This window comes from Theobroma cacao, chromosome 9, assembly GCF_000208745.1.
Source record: "Theobroma cacao cultivar B97-61/B2 chromosome 9, Criollo_cocoa_genome_V2, whole genome shotgun sequence".
Taxonomy (NCBI): Eukaryota; Viridiplantae; Streptophyta; class Magnoliopsida; order Malvales; family Malvaceae; genus Theobroma; species Theobroma cacao.
This window is the reverse complement of record NC_030858.1, coordinates 2,634,987-2,651,940: the sequence shown is the minus strand read 5'-3', so window position 1 is coordinate 2,651,940 and position 16,954 is coordinate 2,634,987. Positions and strand designations below refer to the sequence as shown.

The 16,954-nt window shown below is 32.4% G+C and overlaps 2 protein-coding genes across 2 annotated transcripts; both read right to left on the bottom strand.

The window, feature by feature from the left end:
• LOC18588046 (pollen-specific protein SF21) lies at nucleotides 703–4,458 on the bottom strand. Its single transcript, XM_007012196.2, has 11 exons — nucleotides 4,291–4,458; nucleotides 3,388–3,487; nucleotides 2,902–2,999; nucleotides 2,697–2,785; nucleotides 2,316–2,376; nucleotides 2,108–2,194; nucleotides 1,953–2,030; nucleotides 1,805–1,861; nucleotides 1,639–1,694; nucleotides 1,312–1,447; nucleotides 703–1,209 (listed from the first exon to the last, which is right to left on the bottom strand). Exons 1-11 carry the CDS (start codon nucleotides 4,348–4,350, stop codon nucleotides 991–993), a joined length of 1,041 nt encoding a protein of 346 aa, XP_007012258.2. The 5' UTR covers nucleotides 4,351–4,458; the 3' UTR covers nucleotides 703–990.
• LOC18588045 lies at nucleotides 8,556–12,917 on the bottom strand. The gene is made up of 5 exons (XM_007012194.2): nucleotides 11,926–12,917; nucleotides 11,165–11,217; nucleotides 10,116–10,282; nucleotides 9,871–10,022; nucleotides 8,556–9,536 (listed from the first exon to the last, which is right to left on the bottom strand). The coding sequence occupies exons 1-5, from the start codon at nucleotides 12,680–12,682 to the stop codon at nucleotides 9,079–9,081; spliced, it is 1,587 nt and encodes a 528-aa protein (XP_007012256.2). The 5' UTR covers nucleotides 12,683–12,917; the 3' UTR covers nucleotides 8,556–9,078.

The window sequence follows — 16,954 nt, the reverse complement described above, 5'->3', positions numbered from 1 at the left end:
GTAATAGATTATTACATAAATGATCTTTATTTAAATTTAAATAAATTAAATTTAAATTTATATCCTATCTCAATTATCTTATAAACATTTTTCAATTATTCAATCAAGTAATATCATAACAATATCCAATATTAATTAATCAAATATTTGTTAATTATTCACAAATAATTAACATAATTGCATGCAATGTGAACACACCACATTTTAATGCAACAATATTCATACAAATCAATATAAACTTAAAGTTCAAAAGTAATTCATTTACAAAATATAACAAATCAGTAATAAGACGTATTTACTAACTTAAAGAGAATAAATAAATCTCATATACCAATTGCAAATGCTTGCATTAGAATTGATGTTCTTGTAAGACAAGGCCGTTAAAAGCATAGAAAATTAATTGATTCCAAAAATAAAATTCTAAAAAAAAATTAAATATACAAAATGATAAAAAAGACACAATCAATAAGAAAATAAACTCCCTTGCAAAACATAAAATTTTTAAATATGTAGTCCATAAATAATATAAAACCAGTAAAATCTAAATAAATATTTATGTAAAAACAAAATAAAAAAATAAATTATTAATCAATAAATAAACCTCTTACGTCATTTTTAAAAATACACATTTAAATAAACTCTTGTTACTTTACTAATACGTTTCTTTTGTAATTATATTTCATAACATAAAAGAAAAAGGCAAAGTGTAAATGCACCTTCCACCCACTGTTATTATCATTATTGGCTCTTCTCTAGTAAATAATTATTCCGACCATTTACAGATGACTTCACGTCTTCACCTCAGCTAAGATTTATGGTTACAAATAAAAGAATGACAATATCTCCTTTTCTGTCTGTACTTTTTTTCTCTATCTACAACCCTCTGGTAATCCTCTCTGATCGTCACCAACCGGTCAAAAGATGTTACAAACACCTCACATATATAGATTACAAAAAGGTGATCTTGCCCCCTTTCTCTTTCATCTTCTCTCAAACCTCAACGGAGATACGGGTTTTAATCGGTTTTAACTTCAAGCCCATGCTTTCTGGTGATAGAAGCTCCGGCGAGATGCAAGATGGACTCAAAGGGCTCCTTGGGCTGACGCTTAGGGTTGGCCTGTATAAGCCGTATCCCATAAGAAAGTACTCTATTGGTATCAACATGGCATGAGGCTGCTCCTCTGTTACCATTGACCCACATGCCTGAACCTGTAGGTTCCCCAATTTCCAGGTAGTTAGCTCACTGTTATATGATGTTGAAAGCTAAATGAAAGACATTATATCAGGTTAGGCAATAGACTGTTTTCATACCTCCACTAAGGCACTATATCTTCTATCTAATTTTGATGTCATGTGAAGAGCCTCAGAATGGAACGGAGAGTTCTCCCCAACAAATATTAGTGAACGGCAATGCAATTTTCTTAATCCATCGCTAAGGTCAGGTCTCCTGAAAGACAGTAAATACTAAATAAGACTTTAATGCCGGATCAAAGCTGTAATTGCATGCACGCATTGAACATTTTTCTTTTTTATTTCCCCCAGTAAAGATGATAAGGAAACCAGCCACGTGAGGCCTATTTTAACATCATCTTCAAAAAGAAACCTAGTCTACCTATCTATCATGGAGACAGGCATTACCCGTTCATTGCTTCAAGGAATTGCCAAACATTTATACTCTGCCTTTCATCTAGCAACTGGAAGGCGAAAACACAGGATTTAAGTCAGAAAGTGCCATGAGAAATATTTCATTGTAAGTCACTGGACTAGTAAATAGAAGGCAAATACAAGGAGCTGAGGAACTAACTCTTATGCACGCCTGAACTATATCTGATTCGGGTACTTGAGCACTACCACGAACTTCCTGCCATTGTCATTCAGAACCTTATCACCCAACTAGTCCAATTCTAGACACAAAGATATAAATGGCATAAACTTTTGAAGCAGAAAAATACCTTACTGAAGTAGCGCTTGAGCAATAACTCCTTCACCACTCCACACATGCCATAGAAATAAAGTAAATTTGACATCACCTGAAATGATATGAAAACCCATCTGAGCACATAATCTATTTAACCCTAAGAAAAATAGAAAGGCCCAGAAAAGGAACCTTATTTAACAACCATTCTGTCCATGAGGGCGCTCTGCAGAGGGGTGAAACAAGTATTAACCCAAGGACACGTTGCCTGTATTTCATCTATTAAGACAAAAACACAAAAAATTATTTCCAAGAATACAAAGGAGCACTTAGAAATTTCATTGGAAACATAAAAGGGAAAAGAAAATTTCTTCACACTATGCCAAGGAAGCTGACTTACAGCAAATAGGGTAAGAATGTATGCTCCAGCTGTAACACCCATACACATTACAGCACCAAGCCTGCGGTTAATTCAGAAAAGAGAAGGAAAAAGTTTTAAGGATAAGGAATATCAGCTTGCTTGCATATATTCTTTTCCATATAAAGAATTACTGGTGATAAAATATTAAAGAAAACAACAGCTTAAGAAATTAGACAAGGGTAGTAGGTGAATCAATTTACATCATTTTCAGACAACAACTACAACAATTATCAGCCATCATGACAAAATACAATGTGTCAAAGAATGTCAAAGCAGAAGAGATTACAGTGAAGTAAATCCTAATCAGCTGACACATAGAAAGAGAAAATAAATAAAATAACAATGAAATTATATAATTACCCCAAAAAATTGAGAACCTCAACAATCTGATCTGCCAAGTCATCAACAGAAGGCATAAGGTCATCAGAACCGATTGGGGCAGCTCCCAACTGCAATATTTCTTGAAGAAAGTCCCGGATAAGAAAGATGTGAATTATATGATTCAACCAAGAAAAAAAGATTATTAAAACAGCAAATACAAGAGTAAAACATGCACAGAACTGACCTCATGCCCAGGAGGACTTATATGATATATGCAGAAATTGTGGAGAAGTATGGAACTAGCTTCTGGACAAAAGAACAAGCCTTGAAAACAGGAGACATCTGCACAATCTCACACAAATAAAAGCTTAGGTTAGAAACCAGAAGTATCATTGGATAAAATGGTCTTGGTCATTGTGGAAATCTTAAAAATAATTTCACAAACTCCAGACATCTTACACTATCATGTAAAATTTTAGCTAAAATTAATTGCCTTACAGACACAAAGTCTCATATGCACTATGATGAAATCACAAATGAAGATCTCAAGTTTGAAACAATATATATGTCATAAAGAAAAGTCATTATTCCAAAATGAAAATCCTGGACCCTTTTTAGCCTAATTGTTAGCAAATAAAGACCAGTTTTCTTAGACATTGCAGCACATGTTTTGTCATGAGGGAAGCATAAGGAAAATGTGGAGTACAATACAGTTTTCTGCATTACTTACGGTTTAGTGCTAAATCCGGATAGGTGATGAGAGCTGGCTTATCTTGGTCTCCAAACACAGCAACAGAAACCGTACCATGGCGAGTTTTCACAAGGTACTCCTGCAGACAGATTTTACAATGCATTGTTATTGGTTTAACAAAACTTTCTGGAAAGCAACTAAAGGAATCAAAAGAAATTACCATCAAACAAAATAATGCCTTGATTTTAACAAATAGCCAATGCGGAAAATTACAACTTATGATCTAGCTACATAAAGAGAGCCCAAGTGACTTGGTTGTCATTTACTTTAAAAGGAAAAACGTTTCAGGCATAGCCCAAGCTAAGTATATTCTGACTAGATAGAATTTGCATGTGCAGCAGAACTTTTTCAAGAAACCTAACTGTTTTGCTCATCTAGGCATATTCTGCATCATCCAAACTCCTAATATGACAAATTGACATAAAACTAACGAATTTACTAGTCTAGGAATTCTTTTTCTAACACATGAAGCAAATAAGACCCGAAAAAAGCATTTATAAGTTTCATAAATCATTAAATTTAGTTTTTTTTTAATTTAATTTCATTTCATTTAGCTATGTGCTTCTCAGATGGGAATAAATTCAGAAGCCATTAATCAATGGATTATAGTCTACAAAGACAAATTACGTGATCATTCAAAAATAAATGCAGCAAGAATGTAAATAAATTGTCAATGATAAAAAATAATGAATGATTTAAATAACTGCTTTGCAGCTGAAAAATAGAGAAATAAACAAGAAATGGAAGCAAAATCTGGCTAAGCTAAAGAAAAAGGCCAGATAGGTGCATTTAGCTTTAACCGGGAAAAAAATTCTTCCATTTATTTTTCTCTTCCATTCCCGCATTTTCCCTGTAACCAAACAAGAGAGAAATGCTGGTTACCTTGCCGCCAAGAGAGATCGTTTCCATATCGATGGAAACGGAATCGCTAGAATCTGCCATTTTCCCCCTTTCTCTCTCTCAAACTGAAGACGCACTTTTAGAATTGGCTTCCATGTCTTATATACCAAACCTCCCTCTCGGTCCCTCCTTTTCAGATTTCTCTCTCTATTAAAATAAAAATAATAACGAGAAAAATAGAATCGATATATTTTAAATTTGTCTATCCCTTTTCCACCAAAAAAAATGTCTATCTCTAAAAATACAAGTTTAACTCGTGGTTAACTCGGACCGAGTCACCGACGCTCGATTTATGAGAGAGAGAGACAGACAGACAAAACTCACAAGGGTCCCGCACAAGCGGACCTTAACCTGGGTCTCGGGTCTATTGAACCGTAGTTAAGAGGCCGACAGTTTCTTCAATTTTACATTATTACCCTCTCTTCATTTCACAATTCACTAGTTAACCTCAAGCCTGTTTAGCTATTTTTATTTTAATTTATTAAAAACTAACCCTTTTTTTAAAAAAAATCATCATTTAAGGATTAAACTATTTTTATAGTACAAAGATTGGAGTTAGGTTATAAAGTTGATTTGTTGACTTTTGATTGATTGTTTTTGTCTGTGATATGATCAAATGAGCTCAACCGTTTGATTTATATATCGAAGTAAACTACTACTCGTATTTTATTTTTTCATATATATTGCTTTTCGTTTTTGTTTTTATTTTGTTGGCATTTGTCATGCAAGATTTTGTTCCAACTAATTCGAATGATTTTGAATTTTCTTAAATAAAAGATTATTGTCTAAAATGCTTCAATTGAAATTAACCTCCTTAATATAATAAATAATAAAATTTTAAAACAAAATAAGATGTGTTATAATATTTTATAAAACTTCATCGATAGGTTTTTGATAAAATTTTAAATTTAAAATTACTGAATTTGATATGAATGAATTTTCTGATCGAGTTTATCGTTTATTCATATTTACTTTTAAAATATTAGTAAATCAGATGGGTAAGATTTTTTTTATTTTTTTGAAAAATAGTGATAAAGGGGGAAATGATGAATTGGTGATATGTATATTAAAATTTGAGGAGGAGTTGGATGGAAGATGCAAAGTCGGGCAATCAGCCACAGGATCCAACTGTTGAGACATCATCAAACGGGTTAGATTGAGATGGGGCCCATCAGCCATCCATCGCATGCCAACATTTGCAACGTCATTTTCAGCTCAAGTTGGTATCTGTCATTACCATTCACCAGACAGTAACCCGCAAGTCCCTCTTCGTACCGCTTTCATGTCGTTTTACTCAAATTAAAAAAACGTTCTCCTTTTTCCTTTTTTCTTTTTCTATTTCTCTTTAAGACCATATTTATAAAAATAATTAAAAACAAAAAACAAACTGAAAACAATGGGCCGAAATGCAGCTATTTCCTTTGTCATGCAGATACAAAATCACCGTCGCGTTCAAATTTGCTAAAGATTTTCTTTTTATTTTGTTTTCTTTTTAGGTAATGAGTGGGTTAAGAACATTGTCATGAGTATGACCTTTTTTTCTAGCTTTTCAAGCCATGTATTATTGGTTGCTGCTTTAAAATAAGGCAGTTTGAAACTTTGAGAGATGGACATTTTACCTCACAAAATACCCAAACTTCTTATTTCCTATTTTAATTGAATGTCACCAATCTAACAATAAATTTTAATTTAATGGCAGTGGATGAGTCTTAATAAATTAAATCCAAACGACCCTCATGCACGTACCATGTTTATAATTATTGTAGTTATATAACAAATATTAATTTATTTTTTGTATTATTTTTATTTATTGTATCTATAATTTCAAAGTTGCAAATTGAGAAACTTGCTACAGGCCCTTTTCTTTTACCAATACTATTTTAATATACACATAGTTGTTGCGTGTATTTATGAAATTCACCTACAAACTGTGAGTCCCATATTAATAAATGATGAAAATAATAATGTTCGAAAAATTAATTTATAAGTTGGGACCTCGAATGTTTCCGTACCGTGAAGCAAGCTCTATGTATGACTTCAAATTTTTAAGCTCACAATATCAAGCATTAAAATCAGATTTAATAGTGTTACATCTCATGTATCAAAAAGAACTATTATCATATCTCAAATCAAATCGAAATTTTAATGTCATGATATAATTTTAATTTAATATTCAAAAGTTGCCCTCCGTGACTTTGGATTGGTTCACATGCTGTCTTTAACATGAAGCATCGAAAAATATTAGTGACTAAAAAAAATTAATAAATATGTGATATAAAATTATGAAAAATATATAAATTAAGATAATAAAACAAGGCCGTCTACAGTCTAACTATGACATTTGCTAGCTTAACCATTTCTAGTTTTGTCCCACAGGCAGCAGGTTGTATGAAGAAAATCGAAGTGGGTATCTCACCATTTTTCTTTTGCTGCTGAATGCCAGTCTTAATCTCGAATCTTTGACTAGGAACTGGCAAGTACATGTATATGTAAGGTTTAATGTCTTTTTATCATTAACCCAACAACCTCATTTAAATTACAAATTTCATGATCATATTTGTTTATTATTATAAATTCTTAATATATATGTATTTCATAATTCAAAGGACTCTTCCTTTGATGTGATCGACAAGGGAATACTTTTTTCCAAGGACCTTTCAATCATTTGTGTGTAATTTATAACCGGATGTCGATATTTTGGCTGCACTTGGCATAAAGTATAGATATTGTGTGGCTCCATACTTCTCCTATTTCATCTCGTTCCACTACCCTAATATTAACATAACATGATAATTTTAAATTTGTTTATCTCTATAAATAATGAATTTGAATTTGAATCGTACTGATAATCTCTGATTAAAGCGAATTTAGATACATCTAAATTCTTTCGATGGTCAGACAAAACCACTACTCTTGTTCTCACTCTGAAAAATCTCCGTGGGATCGGGTGATTTACAGCCAAAATAATTGAATCCGGTTGCAGTCAACCAAGTACACGTGAGGTTGTCTACACCAGGATGTATACATTACGGGAAATTTTCTTCCTTTTTGTACATTTTGAGACCAGGCTTTGCCTTGCAGCGGTCAGCACCGACACAGCGGTGGTCCAACTAAGTCGACCCATAAATCAGATCCGATTAATTTGGAGCTTTATAACTTTGCATTAAACTTCATTTTTAACATTTAGCTTTTTATTTATTAAATCCAAAAACTAATCATAAATCACAGAGTAGACAGACAAAGTCATGAAAATCTGTGTATTTGCCCCTTTTACGTTCTTTTTGTTTCTGAAATATAAAGCTCAAGGGAAGCTTCTTTCCTTTTTTTTTTTTTTTATTATTATTATTAAGTGTCGGCGACACGATTAGTTGATTGGCATTGAAGTACATGGGAGGATTTGGACCAAAGCAAAGGTTTCAAGGAAAAAAAGAAAATAGCAATTTTCGCCTCCAAGCTTACATGGCACAAAAAGGGGGGTTTGGTGAAAAATTTATGGTGTTCTTTTTTGGGGAAACTTCTCGTGCCCTCACGTCACAGTAATCATATCACGGGGGCAGAGAAGCCACGTGTCGTTTTTTCAAGAAGATTGTATATTTTGCTTGTATTACAGCCGATTGTACTGTAATGATTGGGATGTCCATGTAAATGTAACTAAAATGTAATTTGATCATCAATTTTTCATATATTAAAACTATTAGTAATACAAAAAGACAAAAGTGTTGAAATCTTGGCCTTAGTTATTTTATGGTTGGAGAGCGCTCTCGGATTGGGACCTACCATGAATTACACGTGATGAATTAATGCCTTTTCTTTTTATGGAGGTCAGTTCCCCCTACAAAGAAATCTAGCCTTTTTCTTCATTTCTATTATCAATAAAAATTATTGCAATGCAGAATCTTTTTCGTCTAAAATGTAATGCCAAACCACGAATCAGTCCTTAGCATATTTCTAGTGTCGGTAGGATTTGGATTTCGGAGTTCTTCGAACTCATTGAGCTATACTTCCAATGTACCCTTTCCAAAAGAGTGGGAAACTGGACAAGTGCATGCTGAAACAAGAACGAAGTCGGCAGCCCAGCCTAGGGTTGGACTGGATAAATGAAACCTTTTAGGCTTTGGACGATTATGCTGAGTTTATATAGTGGATATTCAAGCTCAGCCCAGCCCAAAGACCCCAAGTTCAACAAGGGCAAAGGGAATTCATCCAACTCCCAATGGTCAAATCCAGCAATCAGGAGAGTCATGCAGTAAAGTACAATCTCCATGCTATCTCACTAGTAATGAAGAGGGAAAGAGAGAAATGAAATATAGGCAGTTGATTTCACTTCTAGTACAACTTGATTCCTTTGCGTAGATCATATACTACAATAACTTGGATATTTCCTCTACAATGGCATAATGAACAATTCGAGGGGGAATTTAGGAGCCGATGCTGAAGTGAGAAGCCATCATCCAATGTCAAAATACTGACTTCTTCAGCCACAAAGCCTTCAAATATTGATACAACTAAGACGACCATCAAGTTTGGGGTAAGGCAGAATCATAAACTTGGTCTTCAAAAAATGGACAGAAAGATCACGAGCCGCATCTCTATCTTTATCAGCATGCAGCCAACCTCAAAATATACTATATGGAATGGTGCAAATTCAGTTGCAGAATGTTCTCATCTGCTCTTCGTCGAAATTGAATGCAACAGCAGTAACTGTCTCAGAAACCACAATCACCAAAATCATTTTGGTTACTGTGATCAAGTTGCTGCCTTTGTCTAAAATTATTGTCCCATATCTTTCATATCTTCATCTGAAGCTGGATTGTCAACCTCACTCCCACTACTCAAACCATCATCTTTAGCCAAAGACAAAAGCTTCTCCCTTACCAAATTTTCATGAAAGTGATACTTCACAAACTTAACAGGTATTTCCTCTTCAACATTGCTCCCTTCTTTGCGTTTTCTTACACTATCAGTTGGTGTTGATGTCATCAAGCAAGGAGCAGTCAAGGGAACAGTATCCATAGAATCAATCATCTCCAGATCACCATCAGCTTTCTTGTCTTCTCTCCCTTCATGAACCATGTAAACAAGATTTTCACCCAAAATTTTGCCATTGGTCTTAACAACTGGGATCTCATATTCAACCCTTGACTTGCAAAGCACTGCCTTGGCATAAACCTTGGAGATGTCACATTCAAATATTCTCACACCTTGATCCTCAATGATGAGTAGCCACTCTGAAAATGCAGCCGCTTTATAGTTAGACACTTAAGAAACCAACGTAAAAAAATTATTAGAATAAAGAGGAAAGAATTACAAATCATGTGCGTCCTATGGTTAGATGTCTTTCAAATTTGCACTTTTAGCTACCGAAAGTGCGACACATCCAATGCAGAGGTTGCTGGTCTAGTGATTACATATGCTCCACTTTGGACAACGGTAAGAACAAAATATCTTCATATCATCACATAGCATGTTGACAATCTTAACCAGACAATCCATTGAAACAGGTGCTGAAGTCCTGACAAGTGACAACAAATGACAAGAGCATAGAGATAGCAGGCAACTCACTGATCAGAGCTACGGGAGTGGAAACATTTAGGCTCCTTGCTTTGTCCCCCATCCCTGTCTGACTGGTAACCCAATTGATCAACTGAGAGGGTAGGCAAGATTCAGAGAAAGCATTTATGTAAGTGATAGCTTTGGTCTGGTTACCATTCTCCCTGTGGCATTAGATTGTGGCTCATGAGATTCCTGGATGAGATGTTCTAATAAATAACAATTGCATCTGCCAGTCCTCACATTCATAATCATACCTCACTGACCGTATGGCATTGTCAGCAACAAAGGACCATGTCAAAGCAAGTTCTTTTAATTGTTTGCCAGGTAGCAGAAATCCCCCCTGGGGACTGAGGAATGTGTGGTCCATCGTTATTACAGCATCATACAAAATTTCTCTTAAAAGAATTTCATTTCCATGGCCCTGCAGTAAAATGAAGGTTTATTCAAGTATCTCAGGGGCAAGTACAAGCAACCTTATTTCAAACGTATTAAACAACTCAGAAGCTCAAAGTGCAAAGTAGATAGTTTGAAAGTTTCAAATGTCCAAGGAATTTAAAACTACTAGAGAAAGACAACTGCTTGGAAGTTTTTTGTTTGGTCCCCAAAAAATAATCTTGAGGGAAACTTTTTCAAGAAAATTATTTTCAAGGAAAACAATCTATTTTCGGTGTTAGATAAAACTTTGTTCTAAACAACCACTCATAGGCATAAATAATGCTAGGTGATTATAGTCAATAGTAAAAAAACAGAAATATTTGTCCAGAGATGATTATTACTGGTGATAGCCAGCAGGCAATGTGACCATCAGCAATGACCACTGACGGTCATATTGCCAAAGACAAAGTCTTGCTGATTCTCAGCATCCACTGATGATCCACAAGTGGCCGTGGTTAAGAAGAGATGACGAATAGGATATGTGACTTGTTCCATTAAATTGAAGCTCGTGTCTAAAATATTTATTTAGTACAGTAACCATAAATAAAGAACAGAGTGGTAATTAATGATAAAAACTAAAAGCAAGGACTAGACTAGGATCTAGCATGTTAAGAACAAGATGTTTCCTCAAGGGGATTACAAATAGCTAAATATCTTTCTAGTCTTGTTCCAACATGTCGCCATTGGACTCTCTACAATGTATCTTCTACTGTTCTATTTTTCAATTCAAAAAATTATGAAAAATGCTTGGCCCTATAGTTTGAGACTACAAAAATTCCTTCTTGAATAACCAAAAGCTAAATCTAACTTTTGAATAGTAAGTATGGAAGCATTAAAAATTAAAGCAAGAAAGTGTGAAGAAACTGACCAGTAGAGAGGTAATGGGTAAAACTGGTTCCAACAGCATCCTGAAAAGGATATCTGTTACGCACCAACGATGAGTTAGAACTACTACATTGACAACTGAACAGGAGAAGGAAAAAAACAAAAACCTCACTAAGAAAAGGAATATCATGTCATTGCTGGCACTAAGGCAGGAACAAAAGCCTTGTCAAGCAGAAGAAGACATCAGACTCCCAACAGTGGCTTTATATACAACATGTCAATCAAATATTTGTCCACAAGGGAAAAGAAAAAATGATTGACGCACCTACTTGATTGTGACTTTTACTGCTTGCCCAATGCTTTCCAAGGCATGTGTGCACAAGCAAATACATACATGCATGGGCAGCAAAAAGGCATGAAGTTAAGTCAATTCTATGGGCATCTACCTTGTTTGGGTTGGTGTTAATTTTATCTGGTTACTCGTAAGATTAACCAAATAAGTTTTTGCTATTTGCTCTATAAAGAAACGGCCAAAAGCAAATAGCCAAAGCTGCCTTCGATGAAAACTATAAATATAATTAGTAACGCAGTGCCAATGTTGATATCCGAGTCAACCTAGTGACTCAACATCTGAGATAAACAAGCGAGTTCATCCCTATCAATTTAGCAATATCAGCGTCAATACAGTTAGTAAAGTTTATACCACTCTAGAATCTAGAACAGTGAAGAAAAAACAGCTTCATTGATCCAAATTTTCAAATAAAAACTTATCCGCTGACAAGGACAAGCAAAAGAAAGACTTACCCAGAAAGTAAAAATTCCGAAACCCAGTTATCATTTGAACCGCGCAATCATGCACGTCTTTCTCCAGCTCCAATTTTGGAATCTCAGCCCCAAATTTCAAGCACAACCTCAGCAGAAAAGCCTGACACATAACAACACCAGCCAAATACCAAACCCTACATTCTCCGCCAATCATTTTTTGAACTTCTTCGCTAACAATTGGAAAAAACACCTTCAAGTAATCTCTCTTTTCACCTTCCTCTTCCCTACCTCTATCCACCATCCAAACGCGCAACAAATCCACAAAACGCGAACTCAAATCGTCGTTTCCCTCAGCTTCCATACCGCAACATATGCTAATGTAACTAACAATCCCTTCTAGCAAACTCTCAACTTCTCTCTTTAACACTTTACGATCAAGAGCTAAACGGAACAGCTCGTAAATAACGGGAGCAAGTACGGAGATTCTTTTAATGGGGTTACAAGAAGCGGAGCAGGACACCAGAAGCTGGAAAAGGTCTTTGGAAGCGGAGATTGAATTCGGAGAGTCGAATTTAGTGGAGTGGAAAGTTACTGCGGAGTAAAACCAGACGAATTCGAGGGGTGGATCGGGTAAAGTCTGTAGCAACCTAGAGAAAATAGAGGTGAAATTGGAGAAATCGGTTGCGCCGTTACGGTACTCGCTTAAAAACCGGTGGACGGATTCTGTTAACATGGGTTGGTAAGTGTCCGGTGGTTTTGGATTGGTGGTGCTGCAATTTGAATTCGATTGTATCATTTTGAAATTTCAAAACTGATTGAACCGTGGAGGGAAAATGAAGGGAAGGTGGTGCGAGTTGGGAGAGTGAGTGTGGTGGAATTGCAGGGCGAGGGAAACCCTAGTTCTGAGGGGAACAGCGTTGGAAAGTGGAGAAAGGGGAGGGAAGTTGGGGGTATTTTGGTAACGTCACGCATTTGAATTGGAGCCAATGACATTTCAAAGAAATGAACCCCCCACCTCCCCCTACAAAAAAAAAATTAATACTAAATTTTAATATTTTGTAGAGTTTTTTTTGTTTACAAGTTATTTCCCTTTGTTTTTGTTTCTCCCAACCATATTATCTTGTCTGTTAATTTAGTTGGTAGTTGGTATAGGTGGAGGGAGATTTAAAGTAGCAATACGTATTAGACATGTGGGAAAGAATTTGAAGAAATATGAGAAATTGTTTAAGAAAATGGATGGTTAATTACCATGATTTACTAAATTTTATACATCATTGTTATGATAGTAATTGTCATGCTCTAAGAGTATTTTACTTACCACAATAAAAATAAATTATTATTTTTTTAATTGTTATTTTCACAATGTAGAGATGTCAATGAATAAATTATCCGTTATATTTTAGGTATTTTAACATGAATCTTATTATATTTAAAGTATTGAACTCTACAAATATCTAATTAAATTTTTAAATTGTTATTTGAATCCTTATTTTGACGTTCTCGATTAAATACTCTAATAAAATAAATTTAAACTAAATTTTTATGTATATTATTAATAAAAATTAAATTAATAAATTGAAGTTAGTTCCTAAAAAAATTAAAAATATTTAGAACAATTAATGAATTTTGGTAAGTATTATATTAATTATAAATCATTTATAAATGAAAAATAATATAATAAAAAGTAATACCAATAAATTATTATTTATAATCGAATTTAAGTAGTGAACACCCTTAAACCACAACTTAAATTTAATTATAAAGTACCCTAATCTTACTTAATTGGATCATGTAATGCAGAGTATCCATTTTTAAGGTACCCATTGACATGCAATGTGTGGAAATGAGATGTTTACATTTGTATTGTCATTTATGAGTTTTTTTTTTATTACATGTAATGAGAAATGCTAGAACTATGGTTAAATACTATAATAAGTCTCTAAACTATGTCATAAAAATCAATTCAGCCCCTATTATTTTATTACATTCAAATAAGCCCCCGAACTTCTATTTCGAGACAAATAAGCCCCTCTCCATAACCATTAATTAATTTTCATTAATCAACAATACATGTAACACTTTTGTACCATGTCATATGCCACGTGGTAGATGATATGACATTAAATATTATTAATTATAATTCATGTGCTTACTTTTTTACCCATTTACTTAATTGTAATCAACAACATTTAATGCCACATTATCTGTCACGTGGTAGATGATGTGGTATAAAAGTACCACATGTACCATTGACTAATGAAAGTTGATCAACGGTTAGATAAAGGGGCTTATTAGACTCAAAATAAAAGTTTAGAAGTTTATTTGAATGCAATAAAAAGATAAAGGTTAAATTGATTTTTTTGACATAATTCTTAAGCTTATTTGGGTATTTAATCTAAACCTATATAATAATTGAGAATTAAAGAATTTCTAAAAGAAAAAGGGACTGATAATCTTTGAAATTGGTAAAGGGACGTGTTGCCTAATAGCAATTATAAGTAAAGATACTAAAGTCACCAAATTAAATATAAAATAAAGTAGATAATCTAAATATTTAAATAAGGAGAAGAGTCAAATGAGAATATTAAAGCATCTCGAAACTTCTTCCTTTTATTTAGTTTAATAATTAATAATATTAATTGTGGATAGTGCATTCAGATTTTAGATAAATCTTCGTATAGTTAAGGGAACAACTCTTCATTAATTTCTGTTTTTGTTGAAATGTAAAACATTTCTTTCTGATATCCACGCATATATTTTTCGGAGAGCTAACTCTTGAAATATTTCGTTTGTGGAAGCAAATAGGTAGAAGGAGAAGGGATAAATCACATATTTAGTACTTGAAGTATGATTAATTATTTGATTTATGTGCTTAAAGTTAAAAGAAATTATAATTAGTATCGAATTTTACTTTCATTAAATAATTTATGTCTAAAACTAAAATCGATAGTCAAGTAAGTGTCGTGAACATCTTAAATCTTAATATTTTATATTGGTAATTATGTAACCAAAGCAAAGTAACCGCGCACCACTGCTAACATTGGTTTCTTTGATTATTTTTGTCTTAAGCTCTCGTCTTAATATTGTCAAAGATTAAAAGCCTGTTTGACATAATTTTTTTTTAATTTAAAAGCTATTATGAAGCTCTTATGAAAAATAATAATTTTTAAAATTAAACTAAAATTATTTGGTAAATTTTTTTTTATAAGTTATAATTTTGGTTAAAGTTATCATAAAGGGTATTTTTTTTTGAGAGGGTAATATTGTAATTATTTTTAATAAATGAAGATATTTTTGAAACAAAAATTAAAATACTCTTGCATTTTTAAAAGAAGATAAGAAAAAACACGTCACATGAGCTTTTCTTGACACTATTTTTTTTCAAAATTTTATTTTTTTAAAAAAATTATTTTTTTTAAGAGTTTTTCAAAATTTATGTTTGGCTTACCTTTTATTTTTAAGAGATAAATAAATTAAAAAAAATTTAGACCAAACAAGCACTAATGATATTGCATCGAGGTACAACGGGGAAGAGAATGTTGCTTTTGATTTTTTATTGGAAGCAAACAAAAAGAAAGGGCTTTGCATCGGAAAGTAGCTTATGTTATAGCTTATGATACAATTATCTTAAAGTTGGTTAAGCTAGGTTGCAATGCAATCGTCATTCCTCCCCATATAATTAAGAAATAGGCTAAGTGCTTTATACACGTTAGCATAATTTTTTAGTGTTTAGAGAGTAGATAAAAATTAACAAATTTTGCACATCTCCTTGTCTTATTGGAATGTTACCTGCCATCTTTGCAATAATATAAACTTTTGTATTATGCATTAATACAAAATTTTTAAGAATAACAAATTTAAATCACTCGCATTTTTAAATTATATATATATATATATATGTCATGTATTTACATTTTCAACTCAAAATACATATTTATCACGTGAAAAAAAAAACTTTTTTATCAATAAAGAGTTGGATAAGTTTTAATACCATTTGTTATTGATTTATATTTTTAATCAAAAAGATATTTTTATCAAGTGAAAGAAGACTCATCTCATGACATGTGCAATTTGATATCATATGTTAAAAAAATTACTTATTATGAATCTCATGCAGAACATTAAAAATAGCTCACTTGCTACACTAATAAAATAGATTTCCTTGTTATGGATTAGTTGAGATTTTGGTTTGATTTCAGAAATTAAACTTGGAACAAAAAAAGAAATTGAAAATCTTTCTTACTTATTCAAAGTGTTTAAAACAACATTTTAGGACATACAATGTTGCAACACATTCACACCCTAAAAGGAAACAAAAATGAAAAATCAAACATGGATTCGTATTTAGGAAACGAATAACACGAAACCGACGAATCCACAAGGCCTACAGCTGTTAATTTCGAATACTACTTTCAAATTAGGGAAAATATTTTTTGCATGTTGCTTTATGTACCATCGAGGAAACCATTCCATTTTGATTTCAATCTTATCCAGGCACCATCAACTTTATCTTGCAACAAATACTATACGCTTATAGTTTACAATTCACTTCACATATTTCTCCCTTTTAAAAGCACAAAAAAAAAAAAAATCTTCTTTAATTTTTTTTCTTAAATTTAAAAGCACAATATTTTAAAAATTTATTAAGTTATTTAAAAAAATTTATATAAACTCTTATCTTTTACATTATATTCAATTAAGTTCATATATTTTAATTTTTTATAAGATAAATTTTGATAATTAAAAGTTGATTAATTCTTATTAGTTAAGATGTTACTTATCATTTTATGTCACGTGATTTTCACGTGATATACTGATATGATAATGTGATATATTGATGTGACTTGATGATATGAATTATATAGTATTTTTCAATTTTTGTATTAACTTCATATTAGTGTCATGTAATCTAAATATAATAAATGACATATTTATTAATGATAATTAGTAAACTGTTGGTTATAAAAACATATTTAATGCAAAATAAAAATATATAATTTCATCGAATATAATAAAAAAACAATTTATTTATATTTTATTAAATAATTAAAGAGCTTTTTAAAATATT